Source organism: Macrotis lagotis, chromosome 1, assembly GCF_037893015.1.
Source record: "Macrotis lagotis isolate mMagLag1 chromosome 1, bilby.v1.9.chrom.fasta, whole genome shotgun sequence".
Taxonomy (NCBI): domain Eukaryota; kingdom Metazoa; phylum Chordata; class Mammalia; order Peramelemorphia; family Peramelidae; genus Macrotis; species Macrotis lagotis.
This window is the reverse complement of record NC_133658.1, coordinates 33895634-33910910: the sequence shown is the minus strand read 5'-3', so window position 1 is coordinate 33910910 and position 15277 is coordinate 33895634. Positions and strand designations below refer to the sequence as shown.

The 15277-nt window shown below is 47.3% G+C and overlaps 1 protein-coding gene and 1 long non-coding RNA gene across 2 annotated transcripts in view; one reads left to right on the top strand and one right to left on the bottom strand.

Annotated features, from left to right (window-relative positions):
- Positions 1-1869: 1869 nt before the first annotated feature.
- MAT2A (methionine adenosyltransferase 2A) lies at positions 1870-7258 on the bottom strand. The gene is made up of 9 exons (XM_074196472.1): positions 7018-7258; positions 6276-6353; positions 6070-6192; positions 5453-5565; positions 5216-5359; positions 4814-5032; positions 4514-4696; positions 4235-4368; positions 1870-3486 (listed from the first exon to the last, which is right to left on the bottom strand). The coding sequence occupies exons 1-9, from the start codon at positions 7106-7108 to the stop codon at positions 3384-3386; spliced, it is 1188 nt and encodes a 395-aa protein (XP_074052573.1). The 5' UTR covers positions 7109-7258; the 3' UTR covers positions 1870-3383.
- Positions 7259-7779: 521 nt separating this feature from the next.
- Positions 7780-15277, top strand: part of LOC141495282 (uncharacterized) — a 56868-nt gene continuing 49370 nt past the window's right edge. The window contains exon 1 of the long non-coding RNA XR_012470722.1: positions 7780-10291. This is a non-coding gene — a long non-coding RNA (uncharacterized LOC141495282). The remainder of the gene's footprint in view (positions 10292-15277) is intronic.

The window sequence follows — 15277 nt, the reverse complement described above, 5'->3', positions numbered from 1 at the left end:
TCCAGGTAGCAATTGTGGCAGAACTCGGCTGTCATTCTTGGTGGAGATCGCCAGCCATATATTGAGACTTTTTCCCTTTGCTTCCTTAGCTAGCTAGGTCTGACCTTACTGGGTCATTGATTTCAGTAGCCAAAGCCCAGCTTCCCTGTCCCCAGTAGGTAAACTTTATCCCAATTGCTGTTGATACAACAAGTATTTTTCACTGTTTTTACTAATTTTAGGGTTTGTCCTCAAGCTGACCTATACTAACCAGGTAATTAGAAGGGGAAAATCTTTGGCCTAGATCGCCACTTCTTCCATCATTCATACTTCATGAGAACGAAAACCTGAATCATAAAAGTAGACAATTTGGCTTAAAAAGTATTACGCAGAGCATCTGTACCTGCTTTGGCACATGGAGGTCATCTGGTGCATTTGAATGCCACACTAACATGTTTGCACGTGGGGTACACAAGGTCAAAGCCTCTAGAAACGTTTTATTCAGGAGGAATAAATATATACCAAATGAAAGCTGACCATTCATCAAGCCTCCCCCTTGGCCCAGCTTTCTGGGGCTGCCAACATTTTAGGATTCATTAGAAACCCAGCAGGAACCGCACTGAGCCCGAATTTAGCTTCATAGGAAAGGCATCCATCAGCAGGACCATTGCCTTTGCTTATTACAGACCCAATGGGGCCTCTCAGTTGTTTTTCTCTGCCTTGGTCCAGCTAGGTAGTGCACTGGGAGAGAGCTGGGCTTTTAAGTCCGAAAAGCCAGCCTTGCCTTACCAAGCACCAGGTGAAAATGAACACTTAGACCAGGGGGAGTCAGCAGCAGCAGTTTGCCCCCAGCCAAACCTAGGGACTCTAGGTTTCTCTCCCCTTTCATATGTAGCTCTGAGCAGAGAGGGGGCCCCAGTCTACCAGTGCCAGCATTAATCAACAAACTGGTCAAGGTCTTTTGTTAAGATTCTCACCTTCAACAAAGCTGGACTATCTAAAATTATTTTCTCCCCAACTTGGCCAAGGTCAAAGGCAAATTAAAAGAATATGGGAAAATGGCAGAGGGGGTGGTAGAGGGTATGAACAGCCAGGTCCAAAGATATCAGTATCATTTCTGCCCCTTATGCTGCTACAGGTTTTAAAGAGGTGGGAGAAAGTGAACCCCCCTCCCTAGCACTGTGGATCACATGCCTTAAGTAAGTCTGCGTAGTGACCTTGCCATTCCCTACCTTCACGTGCTGTGGCAAGGAATAAAGTTTTAGGATTTTGCTGCCCCTGGAGTTCCAGGGACAAAGGCTATGTTGCATTTGTAGTTTCCAATGGGCAGAACAAGAATCTTGAGTCCTAAAGCCACCAACTGATACTACAGATCCTTTTTTAATGTCTCAGGTCCAATTCACTATGCATTACAAGAAGTTTATGAACCCTAGCACCACCTTTCTAAAAAGAATTAAAATTGTTCCTTTTTGGAGATAGTTTTTCATCCTAAGATTGGACTAAGAGTCCATCGAGTCAGTATCCAGGATAAAGACAATAGCTAGAGTGCCACCCCACCCTGCCTTTCTACAACCAGGTCAAATACAAAATCCCTAAATAAATAGCTCATCTTTAACCTTTTGGTCAGAAGTATGAATGAGAAAGGGCATTTTGGCCAATGTCCTCTTTGCATAACCCTGAGATACCTTGTAGTGAAGATGTCCATCTCCCAAGGCCTCTTACCCAATAGGCACAGGAACCAGCCACCCATTTCCTTCCTACAATTTGCCCTAGGAACCAGTCTGAAGTGCTTTGTCTGCTCTTAAGGAAGCCAGCTGTGGTGCAGTGGACCAAACACTGCTTTAGGTATCAGAGAATGCCCATCTTCTCAGTAGTGAATGGACACAGCGGTAAGGTAGAACCTAGCATTTTATTTAGATCTTCATTAAACTGTTGGAATTGAGAACCAGACATACGTAATAAACCTCCAAAAAATAGATCCTGAAAGGCACTTTCTGCTTAGGGCAGCAGCCATGGACTCAGCATGTAAACAAGCTGGCTTCTCTGTACCACACCAGCCAAGTCAGCTTCCTCCATGACCAGCTGCTCCAGCTCTGCCCTCCCTTCTGTGTTAACACCAGCCAGACCCCCTTGTAGGTGTAACCCAAGGTTCTTCTGTAGGACACCTTGGCCTACCTGGGAATGCTGGAAACATGTCAAAGGAATCATGGTGTCAAGGATTTTTTTTTTAAAAGCTGCCCTCTGAGGTGATAGCTTCTCTGTACTCACGCCACACCCCAGAATACAATAAATAAGCAATTAGAAAATGTTCAAGTATGAAGGGATTTCCTTCTCCTCCCCGCCAAAAAGCATTGCTCTCTGAAGGAAGCTGGTTTCTCTGTATCTACACCAGCTGCTCAGAAAGCTCATTGGACCTGGTTTTGAAAATAAAACAAAGTTAAAAACCCTGGGAGGAGTTCTTGTGCAGTGTGGAATACTCAGTCTTTCTTATAAAGAAAAAGTTAACCGGTACCAAAGTGTGCAACCTACAGACCCTCAGATACCGCCCTGTGACTTCTCTGTATGACATCACAAGGCTGCCAAGTGCCCACTTCACTAGAGCTAGGAGTTGGTGAGGTTTGGCTAGTGCTGAAACCATGCATAGGATTGGTTTACTAAATAAAAACCTTATTACGTACGTCCTCCAAAAGACAGCTGAGTGGAGAGATTTTAAGATTTGGTGCCGTTGGTTAAGAGATGGTCACTAAGAGCCTAAGCACCAGAAGGTGGTTCAACTAGTAACTGCCTTTTTCATGAAGTCAGGCTAGAGCTCCAACTGGAACTTGCGTTACATGCAAGATTGATCTGGTAGGGAACACTCCCTGACAAAAAGCTACATAATTAGAAGTGGGTCGGGTTACAGGGAGGATGGGGGAGGCTTCACATTCATAATAGAGCTCAAGACATTACAAAATCATGCTGACAGGGTGGTGGCATTGTTGGACAGAGGCTATAAAATGGGACTACAAGTACTTGACGTGCACATTACAAGGACAGTTTTCAGCATTTGATGGGAGAGTCAATGCAGTTGAGATTTCGGGGATGGGTGGTGGGACACAAAGGTTCAATCTTAAAGCATCATTTACTAGACAGCGCTGTCTGCTCATCTCTAGGCAGTTACACGGATCACCTATGCTCACTAAATCCATTATAACAGTGAGCAAAACACCAGGGACAGAATCGCAGAGCCCAACTTACAGTCCCCACAAAAACTAGAATCAGATCATTGGACAAGAGTGACTGCAACTGATCGAGAGCTGAAAGAGGACAGGAGACGTTTAGGGAGAAAAGGGCCCTTTCCCTCAGAGCTTGAAGGCTTCTCTGTAACCTACGCCAACAAGTCTGGGGAAAGAAGCCTAACACTTTCAATATTTAAGCTTTCTGGGCACTTCCCATGGGAAGCTGTCCCTACCAAAGTGGCCATAGGCTGCAGTCCTCTGATAAATGGGCTTCTTCAGATCCAGATCCCTGGAATATACAAGTCCATAACTTAATATGTAGCATTCAATTAAATAAAAGCAAAATAATCAGTTAAGACTGACTCATTTTCAAGAGTTCTGGCAAATGAGAAGTTCAGTTCTCTGGGGAAAGCTAGGAAGAAAATGTCGGGAAGAAGGGTCACATCCCTGATGTCCAATCTCCTCGCACCTTAAGGATAGGCACTTACTTTCCAGCTTTCAGATTAAAAGTAACTACAAATCTTGTTCCAGTCACTGGCTCAACAGATCTGAAAGCTTGTCACCATCCTGAGAAACTTCAAGGGTCAAAGCTCATTTGAGAATCCGATACTTACCACCCCCCCAAGGTACAGACAGGCACCATCTCAGCGCTCCACTTGGTTTAGAAGCCTTAATGGTTTTCTGCTCTTTAATTAAGCCTTGTTCCCCACAAAGGCTGAGGAAGGCAGCTACAAATGCACACACCAACAACTCCAACTCAAATCCGGGATTCTTGGGCTCAATTCAGTCAACCAGGTTCTGCACTGATTTTCATCGTTAACGATTTTGGAACTTAAAAGAGGCAACCTCTAACCTTTAATGGCCTTTGAAACCTATTAAGACTGACGACAACTTAGAAAGAGCTATCAGGAGGGAAGGGCTGCTTGTTTTTTTACTCATCTGTCTCCATACTTGGACCTCAGGATTTTATGCTTAAAGGGTGTGAAAATGCCCCCCCCCACTTAATTCTGGCTAGTGACATGCATTACCATCTTTACCTGACAATGACCCCAGGGCGGAGGTCAAAGTTCTTCTTCACAATATCCAGGAGCTCTCTTTCACTCTTCTGGGAGGTGCCATAATGGAAAATGGAGATGGACAATGGATGGGAAACACCAATTGCGTAAGAAACCTAGAAGCAACAATAAGTGAGTCAGTTGTCAAAATTCTGGTACTGCTCCACACTGTGCCTGATGAGCCTGAATTGTTTTGATCCTTGTAAGCACATGACACTATTAGGACCTGGGAAAATCTACTTCAATAACAAGAATACATACCTGAACAAGTACCCTGCGACACAGACCACCTTTAACCAGGGACTTTGCCACCCAACGGGCAGCATAAGCAGCAGAACGGTCCACCTTAGTATAATCTTTTCCCGAGAAAGCGCCACCTCCATGAGCACCCCAACCACCATAGGTATCCACGATGATCTTCCTTCCAGTCAGACCAGCATCACCCTGCAAGTATAGCTTTTTTTAGATCCATTGGTAGACTGGAAAAGTCCCTTACTGATGAAATCACATCTCTTGTTGAGGAACACACAATTACCAGGTAACATCCTAGCAATGTCTTACCTGAGGTCCACCAATGACAAATCTGCCACTAGGCTGCAGATGGTAAATTGTATCTTCATCCAAGTACTTAGCAGGTACAACAGCTTTGATCACCTTTTCCTTTAGAGCATCCCTCATTTCATCAACACATACATCTTCATCATGTTGAACGGAAATCACAATTGTATGGACCCTTATAGGGAGAACAGCACCACGATCCTGCATATACTGCACAGTGACCTAAAAGATAGGACATTAAGGACACCAGAGAGACAACAGATTATCCACCAGCATAGTAAATCTAAATACACCCAAACCAACATCACCCTCACTTTTTAAATATGATTGTCAATCTGTCAGTCTCCCCCCCCACACAACATTTTAAAAGCTTTGCTTTTCCATGACACCCAAACCATTACTTACTTGAGTTTTGGAATCTGGGCGTAACCAAGGCAAAGTTCCATTACGCCGCAATTCAGCAAGTTTGGCGTTGAGCTTGTGAGCTAACACAATAGTTAGGGGCATGCATTCCTCAGTTTCATCAGTAGCATAACCAAACATTAGCCCCTGAAGAGAAAACATGAAATTGGAACCGTTTGACAATTACACTGCATTTTAAGAGATTAAAAAAAAAATCCCATGCCACATAAGGCCAAATACCTGGTCTCCTGCACCAATATCTTCTTCATTTCGATCTAGATGAACCCCTTGGGCAATGTCTGGTGACTGCTGCTCCAAGGCTACCAGAACATTGCAAGTCTTGTAATCAAATCCTGTCAAATGAGCAGTTAAAAACATGTTTAAGCTTAGTACCACAGGTGAAAATAGGAAAGAAGTCATCTGGTTCCCATCCTGTTGAGTCAATCACCCATACAAGTAATGTCATTATTATGCTCTCGAATGCATACACATGATGTAAATTCATGAGTTCATTCTTTTTTTTTTTTAGATTTTAAGGCCATTGGGTTAAGTGGCTTGCCCAAGGCCACAAGGATAGGTAATTATTAAGTGTCTGAGGCTGGATTTGAACTCAGGGCCAGCACTGTATCCACTGCGCCACCTAGCAAAAAACAATTACAGAGTTTGGAGATGGTGGGGAAGAAGCACCATTTCAAGATATTTGGGAATAAATGATCCTACAAGATTAGGAAAGCAAACGGCACTTTTTATGAAAAATTAAAGAAATAAAAAGCTAAAAGGACAAAAACCAAAGTTAATGTCTTTCAAAAAATAGAGGGGATGGTTCTAGTGGTTCCCAGATTTACTCAAAAACTCACCTTTAGAAGAATCATCGTAGCCCACGTGCTTAATCGTCTCCCTAACCACTTTCTGATAGTCCACGGCAGCTCTGGATGTGATCTCACCCGCAAGCAGTATCATTCCAGTCTTAGCTACTGTTTCTAGTGAGAATAAAAAAATGTCAAGATCAGCCTCCTCCCCAAACAGGCAAAGTCAGGCTTAGCCATCCCTCCCGGCCTCTTACCACAAGCAACTTTGGCGTCAGGGTCCTGCTGGAGGTGGGCATCGAGGACCGCATCGCTAATCTGATCGCAAATTTTATCTAGAAATAAAACAACCCAGACTTCGTTAAAACCTACAATTCAGCACGAATGGGGGGGGGGGGGGGAAATCCCTGAAAATTCTCCAACGGAGCCAAAGGTCTCCCAAGGCCTTGGCTGGCGCTGAGCGTGGCCGGCGCTCGGGCCGTGCCAAGCCGCGGCAGGCTCCGAATATAGCTGCCCCCGAAAGGCCGCGGCCTATTTATAAGCGGCCCGCAGGCCTTACAAGGCATCGGCGGGGCCCGGCCCGGGGGCCCGGCCCGGCGGCCCGGCCCGGGGCTTTGTTCCCGGGCGCTCCCCCATCATGGCGGCCGGACAAAGCCCGGCGAGGAGGGGCGCGGCGGCCCGCGTGGGGCGCCCCCTCCCCCCGGCCGCGGGGCCACACGCGGCGGGCACGTGGCTGCGGCCGCAATGCGGGGCGCGCCCCCGCGGGCCGGGCACGCGCCCGGGCGGCGGGAGGGCGGGGGCGCGCCCGGATCCCGGATCCCCCGCGGCGCCGGCCCCCCCCCCCCCGCGGCTGCTGGAATTTTCCGGATAGCGGGGCGCGCGGCGGGGCGGGGCGGCGGGGGAGGGGCGCCGGGTGGGGGAGGGGCGGCCACGCGCTCGCCGCGGCCCGGCGCCCTTCCCGCCAGAGCCGGGGGGGGGGGGGGGGGGGGGCGCACTCACCGGGGTGCCCTTCGCCCACGGACTCGGAGGTGAAGAGGAAGGTGCCCTCCTCGATGAAGGTGTCGTCGAAGCCGTTGAGCTGTCCGTTCATAGCGGGGCCGGGCGGGGGCAGCCGGGCGGGGGCCGAGGCGGCGAGGACGCGAGGAGGGCGAGGGAGCGCGAGGCGGCGGCGGGAGCCTCTCCGTGGCGCAGGCGGAACGAGGCGCCGGGCTCCGCGCCGCCCTATTTATAGCCGCGCCGGCTCGCGCCCCGCCCCGGCCTCGCCCCCTCCCGCCGCCGCCCATGCGCAGGCCGCCGTGGGGGCGGGGCGGGGCCGGCCGGGGGCGGGGCGGGCGCGGCCGGAACCACTGGGCCGGCGGGGGGGAGGCCGCGCCGGCGCTCGGGCCCCCGCCCTGCCGGGACGCCGCCCCTCCCGCGGCGAGGCCGCCGAGGCGCGGGGGGCCCCGGGCCCGGGGGGGGGGCCGAGGCGGGGCGCCGCGGGGGGGCGGAGCCCGGGGCCCCCGCGCCCCTGCGCCCCCCGCCCCGGAGTTGGGCCGCGCGGCCGGCGGTTGGCGGAGCCCCGGCGCCGCGCGGCCCGTGACGTCACGCCGGAGGCTCCCGGAGCCGGCGCTGTGGGCCTCGGGCCGCCTCGGGCCGCGCCTGTGCCAGAGCCCCCGGCGGGGCGGGGCGGGGCGGGGCCGGGGCCGGGGCCGGGGCCGGGGCCGGGGCCGGGGCCGGGCCGGGCCGGGCCGGGCCGGGCCTGGCGGCTGAAGCCCGGCCCGGCGCAGGGGGCATGCGCGCTCACGGCCGGCCCGCGGCCCGGCCCCGCCCTCCGGGGTCTCGCGTGGCGTGGGGCGGCCCCGGCCTTGACGTAACGAGGGGGGCCCCGGGGCTCTGCCCGCCGCCCCGGCCTGTGGCTGATCCATGAGCCGCCGGGCCGGGCCGGGCCGGGGGCACAGCCCGCTCCCCCAGGACACTGAGCCCGGTGCCCGGGGGGCGCCCCACGTGGGCCCCGATGGCCGCAGGCCTGGTTAACAGACACTGGGGGTGATGGGGGCGGCCCCGAGGGCCCCCCAAAGACGGCTCTGCCACTGGCAGCCCAGGAGAGGGGCAGGGATCGGAAAGCTGGGGCAGTGAACCCCGATGCCACATGTGCCCGCACACCGCCGCCCGAGAGGACACGGCACGGCCGCCCGGATAATTGATAATGAGGTTATCGAACCCGTAACGGCGCTGACGCAGCCGGATGAGGCGCGGGAGCCGGGCTTGAGCCCGCGGGGTGAAGCCCCCCATTCTCAGCTAGAAACAACAGTAACGGCTGCTCCCTGGGGGGCAGAGGGGGCAAGGCGGGCAAGGAGAAACCCCCCGCGGCCCCCGGGCCTTTCCGACAAACAATGACAGGGTTTTCCCCCAAGTGGAAACATAATTGATTATGGCAAGTGGCTCAGAGAAAGGTGGCTCGAGAGAACTATTGAGGGGAATGCGCATTGAGAGGAGAGAAACCACGGAGAAAGGAGGCGAAGCAAAGGAGAGACACAAAAGTTACCAGTTACCGTTTGCGGTTTAGTAATTCTTATAAGACACAAATGTCAAAATGTATTCATTCTCATGGCTCCGGGGGGAGGATCCTGGCAAGTCCCTTGACCTGGACCTTAACCACCAAACTCTAACCCTGGACAGGGACCCAACATCATCTTCTACTCTGTCCTTCCTAGCTGGGAAAGTTCCATAATGCTGCTGTTTGCTTTTAATACAGATTCACGCTATCTGACAGGCTGGATCCTCCCTATTGCTCAACAATCCTTTTATTCATCTACAGTTGACTCCCTTTGCCCTGCTTATAAGAATATCTTTATGGAGAAAGGCCTCATTTAAATGTAGTAAAATAGGAATTGACCTCCCCTTTGTCGAAGTTGTTTTATTTCCTGCCCATCTTTCCTCCCTCCTGGAAAAAAAGAAACCCTGTAGTGCAGAGAATGAACAAGGTTCCAGACTTTACCAAGTCAGGACAAGATATTCATCAACCATTTGGCCCGTTTAAATATCTTCAATCTTTACCTCAGGTTTTGGTTTGAGAACTTTCATCTGTCAAACTATACTGTTTTTAGATTAAGCAGATGTGAGAAGCCAGAAACTGGATTTAAAATCCTAATGGATCTGTGATCTGTGCTCTCCCTGTGATGTAGATTGCAGCTCATCCAAGGCCCGTGGCCCCCTTGTTCTCACCTTTCCTAGATAAACTGGCCATCAACATGCTATGAGTCTTGCTGGCATTCCTTTGTTGCTACAATATCAATGGGGTGCACACATTCATCAAATATGGGCAAGTTATTTTAGAAATATAAAATCTTGGTTTGCTTTTTATTAAAGAGCATACAGGTGAAGTCAGTGTTGTTCATGTGTGCTACAAACTACAAGAATGAACATTCTTAAACATGAATGTTAATAGATGAGTGTATATTGTGACACCTTTCATATTCCTGAACTTTGTTTGAGACTTCACTGCCTATGATCTAACCAGATAGATCTATATACCTGTTTGAGACTCTGAAATCCATGTTAGGCACAACATACAAATGTGTAACCTATTGGTTAAGCAGGAATTATAGGCCCTTCTTTTCCTCACAATCTTCACCCAGCTCTTACAGATTCCAAACACCTCAAAACATGATTACATCTCAGCAGATGATCTTGTTTCTTATTTTATTGATAGATTAATGGGATTTTCATTTACCCCACCTGCATTGATCCTAATTTTTTACTGACAAATTCTTTCAGAAAGTGAGTAGTTTAGGTGGTGCAGTGGATAAAGGGCTAGACATAAGTCAAGAATAGTGTTCTACTCCTACATGACCTGTATGATCCTGGGCAAGTTGCGCTGCCTCAACTTTCTCATCTGGAAAACGGGGACATACCACCTACCTCCCAGGGTTATAAGGATCAAATGTGATAACTCATGCAAAGTGCTTTGCAAACTTAAAAGCATTATCTAGATGCTAATACTTCTCTTCTACTTGCTATCAAACTTATGCCCCATCACTCAATACTATATACTCTTTCAAAGGTTATTTAGCAGCAAATTAAATGCTCTTAGCACTATGTGCTTCATTCTTGAAGACAATGACATCTGGGGAGGTGATGAATTGGATTTGAGTGAGGTGGGGCTGTGCTAAATCAATCTCTCTTTCACCTCCAGAGTCCTCTGGATCCAAAGGCCACATATGAATCAGGAAGCCTGGAGATGGTCCTGGATGCAAAGCAATCAGGGTTAAGTGACCTGCCCAAGGTCACCCAGGTAAGTTTCAAGTGCCTGAGGGCCCAATTCAAACTACTGCCCTCCCAACTCCAAGGCCATCCACTGCACCACATAGTTGGGGATTGGTGATTGTGCAGTGAGAATACCTACCCATCCTGGTGGATGCCTGGTCATGCCTGGGAGATAGGTAGCTCCCCCCACTCCTCTCTCCCACTCCCAGCCACCAACTATTTTGCCCCAGGTGAAAGAATTCCTCCGTGTGATTCTGTGATTATCTTCTCCCTGCTCGGTCTCCTTTTTCTGTTTCCTTCCTAGACACTTCCTTGTTCTCCCGCTCCCTAAATGCAGACTGACCAAAGCCTTTTGTGAATTCCTTTAGGCAAGGTGTAAATGGTTTATGTTTGGAATTGCTCCCCTGAAGTAGCCTTATTTCTGGTTTGAATTCAGGTTCAGGATTAGTTTTGGTACCTTACAAACTTGGTCTTGACCTTTAAGGCATCTTTTCAGGGACTTAGACATGGAAGGAGAGAAATCACACAGATTTAGGTCCCTGGAGAGAGGCTTAAGCATCCATATAATCTCTTCAAGGAACTATGCAACCTTCCTTGGATCTGTGTTCTCAGCATATCACTTTATGGAAATGAGTCAAATGCAGGAAAAAACGTCATGGCACCTGGATGATGGCTACCTCAATCATGCAAGGCCTTCAGAAAATGACATAGTTCTTGTAAGTAGGAAGTCCTTGAGGAAGCTTTGTGTGTTGAGGAATCATAAGAGTGCTGAAAAGGGAAGTAAGTGGTGGTGACAGATGCACTGGAGGCTAAGTAATGTGATTGTAGTAAAGAGTTCCTGGACCTAGCCAGGAGGTATAAGAATTCTACTTAGTAATGACAAGGATTGTGGTGGATATGCAAGTAAGTACTGAAGTTAGTATAGGGTATGGTTATTTTGAGAAGAAACAAATTGGTAAGAGTGAGGACATTTGGGGCAGCTAGGTGGCACAGTGGATAGGGCACTGGACCTGGAGTCAGGAGTACCTGGGGTTCAAATCCGGTCTCAGACACTTAATAATCAATTACTTAGCTGTGTGGCCTAGGGCAAGTCACTTAAGCCATTGCCTAGCAAAAACCTTTAAAAAAAAAAGAGTGATGAGATTCTAATCCTAAAGGGAGTGGCCATACCATGGAATCAGGATTAGAGACAAGTGAAATGGAACTGCCTAGAATTGATCTATCAGTGTTCTCCAGTACTGAGATCAGGCTTTGCCAATCACTGTTATGAGTTTCTGAAGACTGGGAAGGAACCAACCTGTTGGGAGAAGGGTGGTAAAATATGGTGTCCATCTGGAGAAGAGATACAGTTGCTGTTGTCTTACTAAATGGGTTGGGATTCTAGTCCCTTCTTTACTACCTTGAATAAATAGTCTCTTTAAAGGTTTATTGGAAGCTTTGAGTACTTTGTATTGCCTGAAAGGGAATGAGTCAAAGTAGAGCATCTTATATGTATTTGCACCTCTATATTTCTTGACTATTAGATTCTAAGATGGAGAGCCATCCTGCCTTATTTATCTTTGTATCCCTCTGCATATAGCTCTATACTTTGTACTAAGTGTTTAAGGTATGTTTGTTGGATTTGAGTTTTGTGTTAGGCACTATACTGCTTTATAAACATTAATTTGATTCTTGCAACCCTGTGAAGTAGGTGCTATTATCTCCATTTTACAATTGTGGAAACTGAGACAGACAGAGAGTAAGTACCTGCCCAGGCTGTTGCATAGGTTGTGTCTGAAAATACATTTGAACTTAGTCTTCTTTTTTTTTGAAATATTTTTATTTATTTTGAGTTTTACAATTTTTCCCCCATTCTCACTTCCCTCCCCCCACCCCCCACAGAAGGCAGTCTATTAGACTTACATTGTTTCCATGGTATACACTGATCTCAGTTGAACATAATGAGAGAGAAATCCTATCCTTAAGGAAGAAAAATAAAGTATAAGAGAGCAAAATTACATAATAAGATAATATTTTTTTTCCTTTCTAAATTAAAGGGAATAGTCCATGAAATTTGTTCAAACTCCACAATTCTTTCTTTGGATACAGATGCTATTCTCCATTGCAGATAGCCCAAAATTGTCCCTGGTTGTTGCACTGAAGGAATGAGTATCCATCAAGCTTGATCATCACCTCCATGTTGCTGTTAGGGTGTACAGTTTTTCTGGTTCTGCTCATCTCACTCAGCATCAGTTCATGCAAATTCTTCCAGATTTCCCTGAATTCCCATCTCTCCTCTTTTCTTTTCTTTTCTTTTCTTTTCTTTTCTTTCTTTCTTTTTTTTTTAGGTTTTTGCAAGGCAAATGGGGTCAAGTGGCTTGCCTAGGCCACACAGCTAGGTAATTATTAAGTGTCTGAGACCAGATTTGAACCCAGGTACTCCTGACCCCAAGGCTGGTGCTTCATCCACTGCACCACCTAGCCGCCCTGCTCCTGCTTTCTAATAGAACAATAGTTGAACTCAGTCTTCTTGACTCCAGACCCAGCACTCTACCTACCATACCATTTAGAGCAAAGAAAAGGCTGAAAGTGTAAAGAAAATATTACTTGTACAGAGAATTTGGTTTTAGAAAAAAAGCTTATTCTTAGTTGTATTGTGTTCCAAGCTCCCAACTTGTAATAGGATTGCCATTGTCTATCCAGCTGTGATCAGAGGAACAACTGAGTATGTGAAGAGAAGAGGGAAAGGTTATGCTTATCCCCCCTCCCCTCCATACCTTGGGATCCTCTGCTTGCTTACTATCAGGACTGCCCTTAGAAGCAGGTAGAGTTGGAAGCAAACTAGATGATAAAATTTAAATGGAGTTGGTCATTGCTACCCTTTCACTTTTCCTACTGGCCTGAAATCCTGCTATTAGAAATTAACTGCCCTGGGTTTTAAATACTTGAGAGGTCTGAAAAATATGAATCAGGATAAGCACCTGATGGGGAGGAAGGAGAAGAGAGCAACTGAAGAACCTTCACTTCCTCCACTGTTACACTCACTATTGGTCTTGGCAGCTGTCATGCCCAGTTTCTCTATTCAAACCTTTATTTCAACCATTATGGAATTGCTACACAATCCATTCTTATTTCATTCTGAGAAGATGAAGCAGCTAGATGGCGCAGTGGGGAGAGCACTGGCCTTGAAGCCAGGAGTATGGGAGTTTGAATCCAGCCTCAGACAATTGATACTATCTCTGTGTCCTTGGGCAAGTCACTTAACCCTAATTGCCTCACCAGGGCCATCTCCACTCAACCTGACTCATATCTGACCACTGGATTCAGATGACTCTGGAAGAGAAAGTGAGGCTGGTAATGTAGCACAACTCCCCCTCACTCAAATCCAGTTCATGTGCTTGTCATGTCATCTCTTTGATGTCATGGTCTTTCTCAAGAATGAACAAACATCACTTGAAAGATAGTGGATGTTGAACCTAGACCCCCCTGATGTTGCTTTTATAGGGGTCAGAAACTACCTGCATCCTGGAACACCCTAGAGGGTCTCTGGAAGGTTTGCCCATGAAAAATCCATTATTCTATTCCACAAGATGCCCAAGTACAAGAAACATTCACTATTATGGTGCCAACGTTGAGGTCTACTAGACATCTCTTTTACAGGTATGAATGTATGTTTCCATCCATCTTTATATGTATAAATACATTAAAGGGTCATTGTTAATAGGTTAGTAATAGGTAAATAAGCAATGCTTTTATTGTCATTTCTAGGAGAGATGCAAGAGGACTAGAGAACCAGTTCATTGAATGATAGAACCTTACAGTTAAATCCTTAGAACTCATCTAGTTGTACTCCAGCTACGGGATACATCCTATCTAGAAGGCTCAAAAGCTCCTCCCACCTCCATTTAAAGATCCTCTTAACAGTGAACTGACCTCACTATTCCCAGATAGTCATCTTCATTTTTAACTCCCATTGGTAGGGAGGTTTCTTATTCTCTCACTCCCTATTTGAGCTGAGGTCTCAGTTCCTTGTCTTCTGACTAATGCTCTAAATTCTGCCCCGAGGCTAAGCACAAAACCTAAGCTCAACTAAAGAGATCCTTTCCAATAGTTGAAAACTCACATCCACCCCTTCCTTATCCAGGCAAAAGGAGATTTAAAAAAATTTTTTAAGGCAATGGGGTTAAATGACTTACCCAAGGTCACACAGCTAGGCAGTTGTCTGAGGCCTAATTTGAACTCAAGTTCTCCTGATTACAGGGCTGGTGCTCTATCCACTGTGCCACCTAGCTCCCCCCAAAAGAAGAGATTCTTAACTTGGAATTCATAAACTATTTAAAAAATAAAATTTCAACATAATTCTGCATTGCTCTTCCATTTCTCCCTACCCCATTCCAATGAAATCTCTGATGCATTATAGGGTTGGTTCCATTTTGCAGCCGTGTTTTTTAAACACCTGTTTTTCAGAATATTTTCTTACTAATTGGAAGGCATATTTTGGGACACTGTGTCTAGACATAATTTATGGACAAGGAGGGTAAATCTTCAATCACAATTCTTCACATTTCTATAGCACTTAAAATTGGTATCTAGTTATGATTTCCTAACCATCACGTGAGATAGGTGATGCAAATGTTGCCCCATAATCCCCTTTCCCAGCAGGGACAGCCCATGCCTTTGCTCACTTCTCTCCTCAAACCAAGGGACCAGTCCACTGAAAGTGCTGATCCAATACAAAGGTGTTTGGAAGGTTGAACATTAGTTTTAGGGATGATCTTTCAGTATGGCCTATTTTGCCTACTAGGACAATGCTCCATTCAATTGATCTGGATTCGCCACAAGTCTGATGAGTAACTCCAGCTTCGCCTGGTAACATCCCTCTTTAACTTGATGGGATCATAGAGATTGCTTGATTAAAAAAATGTTAAGCTCAGGAGGGAGAATTCCCTAGGGAAATCCATCAGGGCTTTCACAGATGCAATTTTTAATTAGATTCTCATAATAGCTTGCCAGCTGTTTGCTAAGTTAGATTTTA